The sequence below is a fragment of the Uloborus diversus genome, unplaced genomic scaffold (assembly GCF_026930045.1).
Source record: "Uloborus diversus isolate 005 unplaced genomic scaffold, Udiv.v.3.1 scaffold_12, whole genome shotgun sequence".
Lineage (NCBI taxonomy): Eukaryota > Metazoa > Arthropoda > Arachnida > Araneae > Uloboridae > Uloborus > Uloborus diversus.
Window position 1 is genome coordinate 4095070 of NW_026557876.1, and position 16774 is coordinate 4111843.

Below are 16774 nucleotides of genomic sequence, written 5' to 3' on the forward strand. Positions count from 1 at the left end.
AGCTTTTATTGGGTTTTATTTTAAAAAACCCAAAAAAGAACCTGGGTCCATGGGCATTTTTAAAAAACCTGGCTTTAATTGGGTTTTATTTAAAAAAAACCCAAAAAAAAAACTGGGTCCATGGGCTTTTTTAAAAAACCTGGCTTTAATTGGGTTTTATTTTTAAAAAAACCCAAAAAAAACCTGGGTCCATGGGCTTTTTTTTAAAAACCCGGGTTTTCGCCAACCCTGATATATACCTCACACTGACTACATTATGAAAAAAAAAACTTTTTGTTACACTTTTTTTTTTTTTTTTAAATACTTGTGAAATATTATTTCTTATAATACGCACCAATAGGCGATTTATTTTAAGCACACAAACACTAAAACAATCGACATTAAAGAAACATATCACAAAGACAATCCACTAAGAGAAACAATGACTCTTTTTGAATATTAACACGCTCAAATTCAGAAGAAAAAAAATAACTTTTGAGATTACACCGCTACTAGAAACAGTTCATTGTTCCCAACGGTTACTAAACAAACACAGTACAGTTTTTTACACATTTTCAAACAAAAACTTCAGTGTTTTGGATGAAATTGTACTGAATATAAAAACGAATAAATGTCTAAGAAATCAGATTTTATTAATTTTTTCCATTCTAAAATGTTTTGCACAAAGGCATGGTTAAGCAAGCTATCGAGCAGCCATGCTAGAGTTACTGCAGAAAGTTTTATAAAATGCTGAATTAAGAGATTACACTTACTTAATTAAAAATTCATGTTTAAAAACGTGAGATTTATGTTTGCTTGAAAACAAAAATATGAATCAATTTGAAACGAATAACGCGAAAATATTTAGTTTAATTTCTGTCGGCAAGCACAATCCTACAATGATATATACAGGGTTGCCATTTACGGTAAAATTACTAATCACAAATTAAAAAAGAATGAAGCCCTTCGAATGGCCATTTAATAATTTTTTTTAAATAAATTTATTTTGCCTTTCATCATGAACATAATTTTAAATCCTTTCAAACTCTTTTTTTAACTCTTCTAGGTGCGATTCACTCGAGAGGCTTTTTCGGTTTCCCCATTTAAAACCGAAAGAAACTTCATGAATAAAAATTCGAAAAAGTGATGTATTTACAGTCTATTTTTATTATTTTACAAATAGAGACATTAATAAACCCTAAATTATAACAATCGCAGCTTCACGTTCAAGATTACTGAAATCGAAAATTTTGTGATGCCTCGAAATTATTGTTTTGATTCCTTCATTCCGTTCGAAATGATTTGCTTTGCTACTGAAAATCTTTTGTTATTTCATTCACACACACAAATGTGTTTTTTTAAGAAACATCTGTTCTCAAATTTTTTTTGAACATAAATTTATCGGGGGCTATGGTATAGTGTCGGATTCGGGGCCGGAGGGTCCGGAGTTCGAACCTCGATGGTTGCAGATCCACCGTCGTCATTAAAGGGGACTGGGCGACGTTAAATATGCTCGTGGTCCCAATGTCCTCCGAGTGAAACGATACCTCTGGGGATGCTAGCACCGGGTAGCTATTAGCTCCTGGCCTAGTTCTAAATTCTCATTAATTGTTCGATCCGGTGATGGTGCTGCTACCTATCGGTATAAAAAAAATAATGGAGGCAAGGCACTTCGTATGCAGTCCTCGATATAAATACAGTTGTAGTCAGTTGTGACTCTGAATCGGATCGAAAAATTTGCTGATTTGAAGTGAAGGAACTTCGTCCCGATCAATTTTACTGTTTTCCTGCTCTTCGAAGTTTAAATACGCCTCCTGTTTCCGAGTTTTCTGCTAAATGTGACTGCTTCTAGTTCAGAAAAGGGAGAAAAAGCTTCGGATAAAATAAAATGTCTGATTTCGAAATGTTTGACGGTGAGATGGTGAACCATGTTGCGACGGAAGAGGATCCGGCTGCCGATTTTCTTGCCAGAGAACAGGATGAGTTGGCCGGACTTGAAGACGATACCTTAGGCCTAGGGACAGCCCAAAATTCTGCACCTTCTGATTTTCCCGACGGTATACGTCTGTTTTGTTTTAATTCTTCTTAAAGCTTACTAAATTTTAGTAGAATTAAATTATGAACGCTGGGAGAGAAATTTATTGAATCCAACCGAACCTGTTTGAGTTTTGACGCGTATGCCGTCTATCCTTTTCTATTTTCTCTCCACATTGATTGAACTTTGCTTTTTATCAGGGGTGATTGTGTTCCGGTATTTTACCGAATTTCCGGTATTTTTGGACGTATTTCCGGTATTTTTATGTCCGAAAATACCGGAATTATGTTCTTTTTTTGTTATGCTTTTATCTCCCTACCTCCACATTTTTTAAAAATTATATAATACTCATCAAATATACCCGCAAGTGCCTTAAGATGGACACCTATCCCTTAAGATGGACAAATGTCAAGATAATTTGTATAACACCAACTCGTAACTTTGTAATCCATTAAAAATTTAATCAAATGTACACACAATATTTTGACTCACAATTATTTAATACTATGGCAAAGGTGCACTTAAGTAATAGGGACCAAAGATTCCCCCCCCCCCCCGTTCTCGCTTTGAAACTTTCAGGTATTTTTTGATGAACTCACAATCACCCCTGTTTTTATATGTGTGTATCTTAAATAGTTGAGCTGCGAAAAAGAAGGGGGGGGGGGATTATCACGAGAAACACTTGGAGCTTTTTCAAAACTATTCACCAAACTAGTCTATACAGGCCCGTGTTCAGATTTTCATAAAGGGAGGGGTTTTAATCTTAACTGGGGGGGGGGGGGGGATTCAATCCCTCACAACCTTTAGTTTTACTACAAATTGTCGATCCCAGTATGGCGTTTATGCACCTGTAAGTACTGCTGTACCCCCCCCCCTCTTCCCCTAGAAGAATAATTCTGGCTGCTCAAGTGACCGAAGTATCCTTCATTTTACAGGTTCACTTTTAATCAAACCTTGTTTGTTTCTTTTTAATGAAATCTGTTAACTATGCGGTTTATTGCAACAAGTATTTAAAACTCTCCACGAATTCTTTTTATGTAAGAGAATGCATATCAGATTTTATGTTCTGAAATAATGCTCAGAATGAGCCTATTGTAGATGCAAATTACATTACTAAACACAATCACTAATACATCTTCACAGCTGCAACACATGCCAAATTCATCGTTACCTCCTTACAATAAGCAATATTAATGCTTTGTCTCGGTAGATAATTCAACGGTTCTACCACCACAGTTTTTCCAAAATATTATTTCAGCCGGCAAAGCTTTAACAGTTGTAAATTGCATAACATTTGAATGTTATGCAAAATTTTTTAAGTTATAAGAGAAGAAAGAAATGCAAGCATTTAGGTCCAACTGAGTTGAATTAGAGGGGAAAAAATACAGAATTACCGAGTTAAAATTACAAAAAAACTTCAGAGAGAAGGGGGGGCAGCGTTAAACGCAGGCTTTGACATTAAAGTTAATTTAAGTCGATTGTTTTCTTCATTTGACATACTTTTTTTTTTTTTAATGGGTGGGGTTTAACCCCTAAAACCCTCCCCTTGGACACGGCTCTGAGTCTATAATGCGCTCGTCTAGTTGTCAAACTTCGCTAGAATCAATATTGTTGAAATTTAAAGTTGAATGGTTCATTTTTGAACGTAACACTTGATGCAGAGGATAGCATAAAGTAAATAATTTACTAGACAGGACAACAAGTTAGCAAGATAGAATTATGATTTTGTTAAGCTATTCTATCAGTATACAGGGGTGATTGTGTTCCGGTATTTTACCGAATTTCCGGTATTTTCGAATGTATTTCCGGTATTTTTATGTTCGAAAATACCGGAATTATGTTTTTATTGTTATGCTTTTATCTCCCTACCTCCGCAATTTAAAAAAAAATTATATAATACTCATCAAATATACCTGCAAGAGCCTTAAGATAGACAAATGTCAAGATAATTTTGTATAACACCAGCTCAAAATTAACTTTGTAACCCATTAAAATGTTAATCAAATGTACACACAATATTTTGACTCTGACTATTGAACTATTTAATACTATGGCATAAGTGCACTTAAGTAATAGGGGGCCAAGGATTACCCCCCCCCCCCTTGTTTTCGCTTTGAAACTTTCAGGTATTTTTTAATGAACTCACAGTCATCCCTGAGTATATTTAAGAATTGTTGCCACTGCGATTATAAACAAACTAAATTTGAACAAGGCTTATGTTAAGTGCAATATGCTATTCGTCACTAAAAGGACAAATAGGCATATCTCAAAAAAATCGAAAAATGAGTTATGTCATCCACGGAACTGTCCAAAGCCAATTTTATGACATGGCCAATGGGCATATCTCTACAATAAGTAGGAAAAAAGCTACTCTCCCACTGGTGGTGGTTCCCAAGCAATACAGTACAATGGAAATCCTTAAATGGGTTTTCTTAAAAATGCCGAAAAGGGCCATTCCATCGTCACGTACGGCAGACTTAGATAAAATGAAAAGCTTTCTGCAAATCACACAAATCCTAACTGGAAAATTTTCTGCAAATCATTATTTTGCCCAACTCACCCTTGAATAGAAAATTAAATTTATTTTATATTCAAATATGAAAGAGACAAAAAAAAAGGCTTTAAATCATTTATTTATTTATTTATTTTTTTTGCAATAACATATACAGTCGGACCTCCATATATCGAAGTAGCAAATTTCCGGAAAAAAAATTCGATATATAGAAATTTCGATATATAGAAACGATCTTATATTATCATAAAAATCTCTTAAAACATTAAAATTAATGCTAATTTTCGTGCATGAAACCCAATTTCTAATTTATACGAGCATCGGATTAAACGAAAGTTAATAATTAGAAAATTAACAGAAATTACATTTTTGCGCCTTCATACATCTTCATTCTTCGGCAGTTCAACTTGATTCGCAACAAGAGGGGATTTTCGTTTTGACAATGTAATCGAGAGAAAAGTAAAACAGACAAAAAGGATAACTTGAAACTGATTTTACAGTGTTACTGGTTACAACTAAGATTTGAAATAAACTTGAGGGAATTTAAGAACTTCAGAACGGAACAACGATCTATATCTACACACCCCTCAAACCATGATTTCTTATGAGTTTCTTAGCAACCTTTAGTAAACATAATTTTCTCCCGTAACCTTCATTTTTCAATGAGACAATCTAAAGTGGAAAAACAAATCTACGAATGTCTCGAAATTTTTTTCGATATATAGAGATTTTTTCGATATATAGAAACAATTTTTCTATGTAATGAACATAGAAATTTGCTGGGATTTCGATACATAGAAAATTTTGATATGTGGAAGTTCGATATATGGAGGCTCCACTGCAGTTTGCTTATTTCTCACCAACTGAAGAAAACTACCAAAACCATTTTTTTTTACACACGTGCTTTAAAAGGCTCTTTTGGAGAAAGGCTTTAACAGAAAGAAACTCTAGGATTTTCTTAAAAAATCCCTTTAAAATTTTTTTTTTTTTTTTTTTTTTTATATCGACGTTAGCAGTTTGAAAAAAAAAATTCTGCAGAGCCAAAAATTTTCTGCGAACACCGTTCACGCGTTCGTCTATATTATGCAAGACTGACGTACGGGACAAAAATACGCTTAAATTTCATTAACCTTTCGTCATATCTCTTAATATTTTAATGAAACAGGGGTAAGCAATTTTTTTTAACCTTTACATTTGATACAGAGATACTCCTGACGTAATTATATTTTTATTGAACAATTTTGTTATTTAAAATAAAATTTATTGACATGTGGGACATCCAAACTCAACCTCTGGTCACATGTTTATGAATAAGTTAATATTTTTGCTCTATTAATACAGCAATGCCGAAACAAATTGCGGATTTTGAAAACTATGGTTCCAACGTAAAGGAAACATATCTCATTAGTTTAGCAGGGGCCAATCCAGGATTTTTTTCTCGCTATCTATTTTTGTGAAAGTATTGCATCATTCTATTTTTGTAAAAGTTTTTTTTTTATCAGCATTTTGTGAATTTTTAGAGGCATCTTAAGTTTTGTAAAAAGAAGTAGAATAAGTGAAATTTTAGTTCCAAAAGTGTAAATGTCATTTAGTATTATTTTTAACAGGTTTCGTTTTTTGGGGAGGGGGGGGGGGCTAAAAACCTAAGCAGTGCGAAAAATACCATCGTAATTTCAGCTTAATGGGCTATGTACTGTGTACAATATAGGAAATTATGAGAAAAACGGTTTCCCAAAACAGATGTTAAAAGATTGCGATAATATTGAATAAATACTCTTTGGCGAGAAACAGCTAAAAATGATAAAGTCAGAACAAACAACGTAAGTAGAAGCACAAATTTGTAAATTACAGCAGATGGATGATTCCATTTATAAAAAACTTTCGAATAAACCCCACACTAATGTTCTTAACCGAACCTTCATCAGAAAGAATTTGGTTGTTTTGCCATTCTTTCCATCTGTAAGCTATCAGGTTGCTAAGATTCTAAAACGTTTCCAATTCCAGGTGGTGTTCTCTCCTATTAATAAACTTTCATTCTCTTCTCTTAAAGATCCTATTCACCCTCTTAATTGTTGTGGAATTTATAGAATTAATTGTAGTTGTAAACTTGCCTATATTGGACAGACTCGGCGTGCTTTAAAAATTCGCTTGAAAGAGCATCAAAATTATGTGAAAAAACAACAATTAAATAAGTCTAGTATTGCTCAACATTGTTGGGATTCGAATCACTCTTTTGATTTTAACTCTTATCAGATTATCCAAAAATGCCCCAATTCATCAGATCTTGACTTTTGGGAATCCTTTCATATTTTGAGGAACAGTTCTAACTTAGTTAACGATCTTAGTTCAGTTCCATATTTTTCTAACATTTGGCTCCCATATCTTTAATACTCCCCCCTTTTTTCCCACTCATTTTTATCTATCTTCCTTTGTTTATTTTTACCTTTTTGTCTTGATTGACACCCCCCCCCCAATTTTCTTCTATTTATCTTTATTTTCCGTTTTTCGAATATTTTTCGTTTCTGTTTATTTTATTTCATGGTTTTCCATTCTGCTTTTCCTTTCTTACGGTTCACGGTTACTGACAATTTCTTTTCTTTTTGTTTAAGCTTCGGCTTAATCCTTGTCCAATTGAATTCTTTCTTTCTGGGTTCGTACCTAAGAGAAAGCTCCTGGGCCTTTGCTTGCATTCCTATTGGTTCCTGATCGGTTTATAACTTTGTCATTGGTGTTTGGCTAATCCGCTGTCTTTATCTTTTAAGCTGCATGCTTATCTGTTCTTGGCTTTTGTCGGATGTCTTTTCATCCATAAGCTCATTTTTTGCATTGAAAAAGGCGTTCCCTGTAACGCCGAAACACGTGTCTGCTGTAATTTACAAATTTGTGCTTCTACTTACGTTGTTTGTTCTGACTTTACTATTCAGCACAAAGGTATTTATTTATCTTATTATTTTGGCTTAAACGGGCCTTACGTTTACATTTTCCGCCTTTTTGCAATTTGTGTTTTTGTTTTTGTTTTCGGAATTTTTGTCTATTGTTGTATTTTGATCTTGACTTTTTACTTCTTGTTTCTTATTCATTCTGTTATTGTTTGATTTTGTTTATTTTCATTTGTTTTGGTTTTGCTTTTGATTATGTCTCAAATCAATAGGTTTGCCAATCTTCGGATTAAGAAATTTCGATTTTTGAACCATTTAAAATTTCTTCAAGAGTGTAGGCGTAAGAAAATTATTCCGAAGTTTATTTCTTTGAAATGTAATTTACCACGTTCTGTAAAAATTGACAAAGTAATCTTTCGGTCGAAATTGGCTTTACTCAGAGCTTCGATCCAGGAAACTAGGAAACATTTATCGTTTATTGAACGTGAACTTTATGATTTACATCTTTCGGTTTCTAATTCCATTCCTAACTTTAACATTATTGACAGAAATTCTTGGTCTAGAACCCTTCGTTCCTCTGATAAACATCAAATTGTTTTGAAAAAGAAATTAGCTATGCTTTGTAAATCTTCTCATGTCGTTCTTCCTGATAATTTACCTGTTGTTAATAAGAATGTTGTTGTTAATCTTTCTAGCGTTCCATTAAGTAATTCTCAAATTGAGGCTCTAAAATGTAATGATAATTTTGCTGTGAGTGTTAATCCTTCTTTTTCAAAGCTTATTGCTCCTGTTGAGAAAGCTTTTAAATTTAGTGCCTTAACTTCCTCTCAAAAAGATTCGATTCGGCATCTTATAGCTTCTAATATTGACTTTAACTCGAAAATTTCTAAACCTGTATTTGCTAATACTGTTAGCCGTTCTGTTAAAGACTTAGTTTCGAATTCTGATCTGGTTGTTACCAAAGCTGACAAGGGTGGCCAAATTGTTGTTCTTGACAAATCATCTTATGTTGATAAAACTAATGATTTGATTTCTTCTGGGCCATATGCTGAAATTTCTAAAGATCCTAGTGATAAAGAGTTAAAAACTATTGCATCTGCTGTCAAGTCTGTTAAGTCTATTCCTTCAAATGTTAAACGCTCTGTTGTTCCATCTATTGCTAATTGTGCTAGATTTTATGCTTTACCTAAGGTGCATAAAGCTGGTATTCCTTTCAGGCCGATTGTTTCCAATATTGGTACGGCTTCGTACAAACTTGCAAAATATTTAGTCTCTGTGTTTTCTCCCCTTAGGAGTCACAATTTATTTACTATTAAAAATTCTGTTGAGTTTGTTAAAAAAATTCATAGTTTCGTTCCAAATAATTCTTTTATGGCTTCTTTTGATGTTAACTCTTTATTTACGAACGTTCCCGTCGAGGGTTCATTGTTATGCCTTCGTAGAAGACTTTCTGAATTTCATTTCACTAATACGGAAATTGAGGATTTAATTTTCCTTACCCGTACTTGTCTTAAGCAATGTTCTTTTGTTTTTAATGGGAATTTTTATATTATGTTAGATGGTCTGGCTATGGGTAACCCACTTAGCCCCATTCTTAGTGATATTTACATGCATTATTTTGAGGTTAAGCTGTTCCAAAAACTGCAGTTTCAATTTTATGTTCGGTATGTTGATGATTGTTTTGTTCTAATGAACCAGAATCAGTTTGAGAGTGATGAGGTTTTATCTATTTTAAACTCCATTGATCCTCATATTCAGTTTTCTTGTGAGAAAGAACGGAATAATTGCATTTCATTTCTTGATGTACTTGTTTCTCGTACTGAAATTGGTTTTGAAACTACTGTTTATCGCAAACCTTTTGCTGTCTCTTTACCTCCTCATAGACTATCGTCTCATCCTCCAAATCAAAAATATTCTGCTTTCAATTCTTTTGTTTATCGCGCAATTAATATTTGTTCTTCGTCGGAACTTCTTAAAGTGGAACTTAATTATCTTAAAGCTGTGGCAATTGATAGAGACTATCCGCCAACTTTGATTGATTCCATTTATAAAAAACTTTTGAATAAACCCCAAACTAATGTTCTTAACCGAACCTTCATCAGAAAGAATTTGGTTGTTTTGCCATTCTTTCCATCTGTAAGCTATCAGGTTGCTAAGATTCTAAAACGTTTCCAATTCCAGGTGGTGTTCTCTCCTATTAATAAACTTTCATTCTCTTCTCTTAAAGATCCTATTCACCCTCTTAATTGTTGTGGAATTTATAGAATTAATTGTAGTTGTAAACTTGCCTATATTGGACAGACTCGGCGTGCTTTAAAAATTCGCTTGAAAGAGCATCAAAATTATGTGAAAAAACAACAATTAAATAAGTCTAGTATTGCTCAACATTGTTGGGATTCGAATCACTCTTTTGATTTTAACTCTTATCAGATTATCCAAAAATGCCCCAATTCATCAGATCTTGACTTTTGGGAATCCTTTCATATTTTGAGGAACAGTTCTAACTTAGTTAACGATCTTAGTTCAGTTCCATATTTTTCTAACATTTGGCTCCCATATCTTTAATACTCCCCCCTTTTTTCCCACTCATTTTTATCTATCTTCCTTTGTTTATTTTTACCTTTTTGTCTTGATTGACACCCCCCCCCCCCAATTTTCTTCTATTTATCTTTATTTTCCGTTTTTCGAATATTTTTTGTTTCTGTTTATTTTATTTCATGGTTTTCCATTCTGCTTTTCCTTTCTTACGGTTCACGGTTACTGACAATTTCTTTTCTTTTTGTTTAAGCTTCGGCTTAATCCTTGTCCAATTGAATTCTTTCTTTCTGGGTTCGTACCTAAGAGAAAGCTCCTGGGCCTTTGCTTGCATTCCTATTGGTTCCTGATCGGTTTATAACTTTGTCATTGGTGTTTGGCTAATCCGCTGTCTTTATCTTTTAAGCTGCATGCTTATCTGTTCTTGGCTTTTGTCGGATGTCTTTTCATCCATAAGCTCATTATTTTTTGCATTGAAAAAGGCGTTCCCTGTAACGCCGAAACACGTGTCTGCTGTAATTTACAAATTTGTGCTTCTACTTACGTTGTTTGTTCTGACTTTACTATTCAGCACAAAGGTATTTATTTATCTTAGCTAAAAATGAGTTAAAACACTACAAAAAGATTGCTATTTAAGCGATTGTTCATATAAACCTGCTTAGAATTTTATTTTATGAGTATATTTTGTTTTAAACAGAAAAACAAATTTTATATTTTAAAATGCGAATTTTTGTGAAATTTTCGATGTTTTTGTGAAGCTACTGATTTTATTACTTGATTTTTGTGAAAGTACCGATTTCGAAACAAGCTTTTTGTGAAGGTACCGAAAAACGGTAGCAAAATCAGCCTGTATTGGGCCCTGTTTAGAAATAATTATTTAAACCATTGAAAAAAAATAAGTATATGCCCATTCCATTGAAAATGGTCATTTTGTCCCGCACGTGACGGTTCCTATATTTCGTAAAAAAGAAATAATTTTTGAAGAAAGTTTTTGATTAAGAAGTCACACGTGCGTTTTGTGATTTCTTAAGCAACAAAATTTTGTTCATTATCCCTTTAAATTATTATTTTTTATGAAATAGATGAATATGAAATAGAATGACGTGCGGGAAAAAATTATTGTTTTCCATGGAATGGCCCAAAAGTGAGATACGCCCATTCGTCTTTTTAGCGACGAATTCCGAGCCGCGAAATCAGACTAAAAGTGATGTTAAACTGTATGAAGGGTCCACCAAATAATTAAATTATGCCACCGAAATATAAAATTCACCAGAAAAATAAATATCCTGGTCTTGATAAAAAGTTGCATTAAAATGTACGCTTTGGTTTAAAATTGGGTTTATCAATCAATCTATTTCAAACAAATCTACATTTCACAAACAAATTTATTTTCTGCCTATATAATTTCTTTTTTTCTTTCAGAGACGTTCGGATCGCAGAACTCGTTACATGAGGTATGATGATTTCATCTTAAATCAAAAGTATTTTTGAACTTCTAAATGGTCTTCTGCCTTTTAATTGTTGTGTGTATTCTTGCTTTTTTTTTTTCCTATCTCCTTTTTCTTATTTTCTATTTTATGAAGTGTGATGACTTTTTCAAATGCAACAAAAGCTTGAAAGTAAGTGTTTTAAATAAACCAAACTACTATTCTACTGTTCAAAGTATAAACATTGCTGATTTTTTTTTTTTTTTTTAATCTTAAATCTTCATTAATCTATAGCCTGAGAAATGTAGGTTCTAGAGACGTATCGAGTACCCTGTAACTGTTCGGCCAATTTGCCGAGTACTCGGTACTCGACCAAATTTTGATCGGATACTCGGCCAATACCGAGTAGTTGAAAGAAATTGGATATTGTTCAAGACAGATTTTACAATTAATTAAAAAGTGCAAGCATATAATATACTGCAATTGCTATACAGTCGAGTCCCGACTTACGCAAGAGATGCGTTCCAAGACTCCTCGCGTAAGTTGAAATTTCGCATTGTGGAAAAATATATGCATACAAAATTTTTAAAGCGTACCTAATACATTTAGGCACTTATAAACACCCCTCAAACTGCTCTAAAGCATTCATTAACCATTACAGTTTCTTCCATAAAGAACTGAACTTTTACTGTATTTAAAAAATAAAAAACTGTTATTCAACATGAAATACTTAAGGCAGGGTTTGCAAAAACCCGGGTGTTTTTAAAAAAGCCCATGGACCCAGGGTTTTTTGGGTTTTTTTAAATAAAACCCAAAAAAACCCAACTAAAGCTGGGTTTTTTAAAAGAAATGTGGGGGTTTTTTTTTGTCTTTTTTTAGGGAAAATGTAGGGTACTTGTAGCATATTGTAGCATAAGTATATGAACAAAGCACAAGAATTGTTTTGGGGTAAAAAAAAGCTGGAAAACTAGTTAAAATTCAGCGTTTTCTGAAGAGTATGAAAGACGACGAAACCCAAGAATGGTGAAGTTTCAGATTTTTTAGTTTCCATGATTACCAACAGTTAAGGCAAAATTACTTCTTGAGTGATAAAATCTATTGTTCGTTTTTAATTACTACTATTTTTTTTTTTTTTTTTTTTTTTGCATTTTACTATATTGTATTTCATTTTTTTATGCAAAACTACTGTAGAACCTCAAGTAGTTTAAATCCCTATTTACTGAATTCCAGCTTAATCAAGACATTTCTTTGAATTTTATGTTGCCTGTTTTTCTATTTCTGTGTACAGATTAAGAAATATTAAACTTTTTTGTAAGATAATGAAAATACTGTACATCCTATTCTGTTTTCTGTCTGACCATTTGTAAAACCTGTTAATTTCTAAAAAAAAATATAACTTGTTAATTCGAAATTTGTGACGTGTCGGGTTGCAGAAAATAATTCACATGAAAGCCTTTTAGCTAGAGTAGTTTCCTCTGTACAATCTACAAATATTGAGAAAACCAGACGTGACAGGACTTAGTCAAGATAATTTGAGTTATTTATTGACCAGTTAAAGATAAAAGTTAAATATATATTTTTTTAATCTTTGAAGTATTTTTAATGCCGTTAAGAGTTAAGAAATAGTATTAAAAGTCAAAATTCATTTTTTATGTCCATTGTCTGTGGTGAAGAACAAATAAAATAGAAGTTTAAATTGTAAAAGTATTTAAATTAATTACTTTTTTAAAAAACTTCTCAAAAAATTAAAAAAAACCCAAAAGTGGGCTAAATAATGGGTTTTTTTAAATGGTTTTTTTCAAAAAAACCCATTGGGTCCAACCCAATTGGGTCCAATCCGGCCAACCCTGACTTAAGGTGCACAAAATGAATGACCAATGGGAATAAAAGATATAAAATGAAACAACACGGTACGCACTGTAGTACGCATGCAGTAAAATTAAAATGATGCACAAAATAGTACTGTACAGTCGATACAGTAGCAAGATTTACGAGTTAAAAAATGAGGATACTAGTGATGATTTATACTCTAAGATCAGATCGTTGTTCTTATCTAATACATTTTTAAATACGCTTCACCTTTTATTTAAAAAGTTTTTACTTTGCTAGACTGCTCTGAAAGCTTCAATATTGAAACTAAGTTCGAAACTTTTACGGACATCTTTTTGTTTTGATTTTCAATTGTACATATGGAAGATTCACTCATACTTATTGTCGCGCTACCTTGGACTTTTTGTAATTGTTCAAGCATATCGAGAATCTTAGCCTTTTTAAATTTTTTTATCAGAAACTTTCTTTTTCTTCACATTTTCAAACTTTAAATGAAGGTGACACTAAAGTGCCATTATGGTTATTTGACGCATTAGACTAGTTTGGCGTGGGAACTTAGGCTGTCAGTGATGCTCAAAGGGACGTAATAACATTCACCAAATCAATATTTAGTAGCCAATAAAGAAGCTGATACTTCCTTATAAAAAAAATTCATGTTGTGGGCGAAAAATTCGCGTTAGCTCTAAAATTCGTTACTCGTGAAAAATTCGCGTTATATGTTGGATATAATTTGAGGTTAATAGCCTACAGCTAAGCTGAAAATTAGGCAACTCATTTCCAACTGAAAATTTGAGGGAGTGGTCTGCCCGAAGAAAATAAAACATGAATCATTCTTTACACTGAAAAACATTTATTTAACATGTATAAAAAAATGATTACAATACAATAATTTGGTCTTCCGAAGAAAAATTAAATTATATTAAAAGATCTTACAATAAGTCCATGCAGGTATCAAAAGGTCCTGTCGATGTTCCATAGTGAATCCTCACAGGTAGATGGACGGCATCGCAATCTCCACCAGAATTGCAAGCTGGTCAGTTCACACCTTATGAGCAAAGTTCACCATATCAGGAAAAATATCGAAGATGGACACGATCCTTTTCCTTGGAGACCAAACGACCCACATAGATTTAATTATAACTTTTCACTTTTATAGACGTCATGGCAGCACGCGCTTTCCAAACTGAAGACATCAGCAGTGAATCATTCAGAAAAGGTCAGACCTCACCTGAGAGGCCAGTAGCAAAAAACTTATTATAACATGGACGAACACATTTACAAACACAAACAACACAAGACGAGGAGACGAGTGAAAGAAAAGTAGCGATCGAGTTACGGCAGGTCAGAGTATTTATAGCCAGATCCGACCTTGCACGTAACAATGTGACGTTACATTATTTGCATATTGCAAGAACAACACAACTCGGAAAACACACAGCTTGCAGGTTGCATAATTCTTATTTAATTTGACATTCAGCACTTAACACCTCAACATGGTTTCCTCGTGTGATCGACATGTGCTCTGTCGGAAGTTTACCGACGTCTGCCGAATGACGGCAACCAATCATAGCGTGCCACATATTTTTCCGAACACTTCCGATTCAAACTCGGACATTTGAGTGTCGGTGGCAGGTGGATGGGATTTCCCGCGTAAGGTTTTTCCCGGAATGGCAAAAGGTAAGTTACAAAATGTTTTTTTTTAAACAATATTGGTGAAATCCTTCAAGAAACAAAAATAAAGGCATTTAGCCCAACATTATAGCCATTTCGCGTAAGTCGGATCGCGTTGTAGTGGGAGTCGACTGTATTCATAAAATAAGACCGTACTCTATGTATAAGATACCGATGTATAAGATAAAAAAAACTTATAAAATCCAATCAGAGTAAAAGTTCACGATAAATGTGCATTTGGTTGCAATTCTGCAATTACTTTTTCTATATCACATATTAGTATAGGACTACCAACCTGAATAATTACAGACTTCATAACAAAAAACCCTGTCGATCATATTCCAATGTATTCCTAATCACTTGAAAACTTGAGTTCCAAATTTTATAAATCATGGTTTTGTAGATTTAAATTTTTGGCATAGTGATAACAATATACATAAGTAAAATTAAATCATTTTTTGAAGAGTAAGAAATAGGTTATGACTTTGGGTAAAGAAATACTTTAGCAGAAAAAGAAAAATGCTATCAAAGTATTTTAAATTATGATGCAAAAAAGCTAATCTCTCGACATTTTTCTGATGTAGTTTGTTATAATTCCAACTTGATTAATCATTCCTTTTTATTTAATTTTAAAAATAACTTTTTGTAAAATTTTTGACACTAGCAAGATTTTCTTTTTATGCGTAATTAAATTTCAGCTGGAATTTTGTTTTAAAAACTATTATATGGACATGGAGATCTATGTTATTATTCCAATGAGTTCACGTCAATCCATGAGTTTGTCACGTATATGTCGGTGGTTCTTAAACATAATTGGTACTCAGCCAAGTACTCGGTACTCTGCCAAAATGCATCTTGGTACGTCTTCAGTAGGTTCTATAAAAAAGGTATAATTTGGTTAGGGTTGGCAAATTTTGTCAAACTGCTTATCGAAACTTCATTAATGTTTACATAATTTTTGATCTTTTGTAACTATTAAAAAAAAAAGTAAATGCTTTATTTTTATTATACTGGTCATAAAATTTGTTTGATTTAAACCAAATGGTTCTTTTTACAGCCAAATCTTTTCCCCTCAAATGATTTTGAATTTCACACGTTATTAGAAAATGTAAAATATCAGTTGCAAAATAACCAGCAAATCTTTAAAAATGAATAAGAGGATAATAAATTTGGGAAAATCTGAAGCCCAGAATTTCCAGATTTTCATAATGGCTGCCTTGAATCAGGGGTCTGTCCAGGATTTTTCGCAGGGTCCGTTTTTTGTGAAAAATCAAATAATTTTGTGAAAAATGAATTAATTTTGTGAAAAAACAAACATTTTCGCAAAAAAATTTTTTTTTTTTGTTAAAACGAAATTTTGGAATTTAGAGATGGCACAAACTGCATCAATTAAACTTAAAGTTGAGTGTTTTCCTCTTCTATTTCAAGAAAATCATTCTGGAGAGTTTTTCTGATATTTGGCGGGGGGGGGGGGGGGGGGGGGGGGGCATCGCTCTCTGGAAGTATCAATATTAATCTACCATTTTTTTGTTACAATTACTTTAAATACTGTACAGAAATATATTATACTAGAAATATTTCTGTACAGTATTTAAAATAATTGTAACAAAAAAATAAATAAATAAAACAAAATTCAGAATAGGGGGTTCAGCATTTAACTTTTTGACTCAAGACACTCTTAAAAAGCACAGAATTTCGTTTAAAACTTATAAATTCCGTGATTTTAACAAAAATAAAAAGATGTTTCAATTGTTTACCTCTTAACAAAGCGTAAATATCATCAAAAATTCGAAAAATCGGATTCCCATAGCGGATGCAAAGAGATCGCAATTGTCAAAGTGAAGGCATCAAAAGTATAAAAACGACTTGTAAAAGAAATATTTTTGATAAAATTATTTTAAAATTG

General features: G+C 32.8%; 1 protein-coding gene across 2 annotated transcripts in view; it reads left to right on the plus strand.

The window, feature by feature from the left end:
* Positions 1 to 1740: 1740 nt before the first annotated feature.
* The window catches only part of LOC129232400 (clathrin light chain A-like), a 47149-nt gene continuing 32115 nt past the window's right edge, over positions 1741 to 16774 (plus strand). For both annotated transcript variants that reach the window (XM_054866545.1, XM_054866546.1), the window contains exons 1-2: positions 1741 to 2036; positions 11363 to 11394. In XM_054866545.1, coding sequence (XP_054722520.1) covers positions 1868 to 2036; positions 11363 to 11394 — 201 coding nt within the window. In that variant the 5' untranslated portion in view covers positions 1741 to 1867. The remainder of the gene's footprint in view (positions 2037 to 11362; positions 11395 to 16774) is intronic.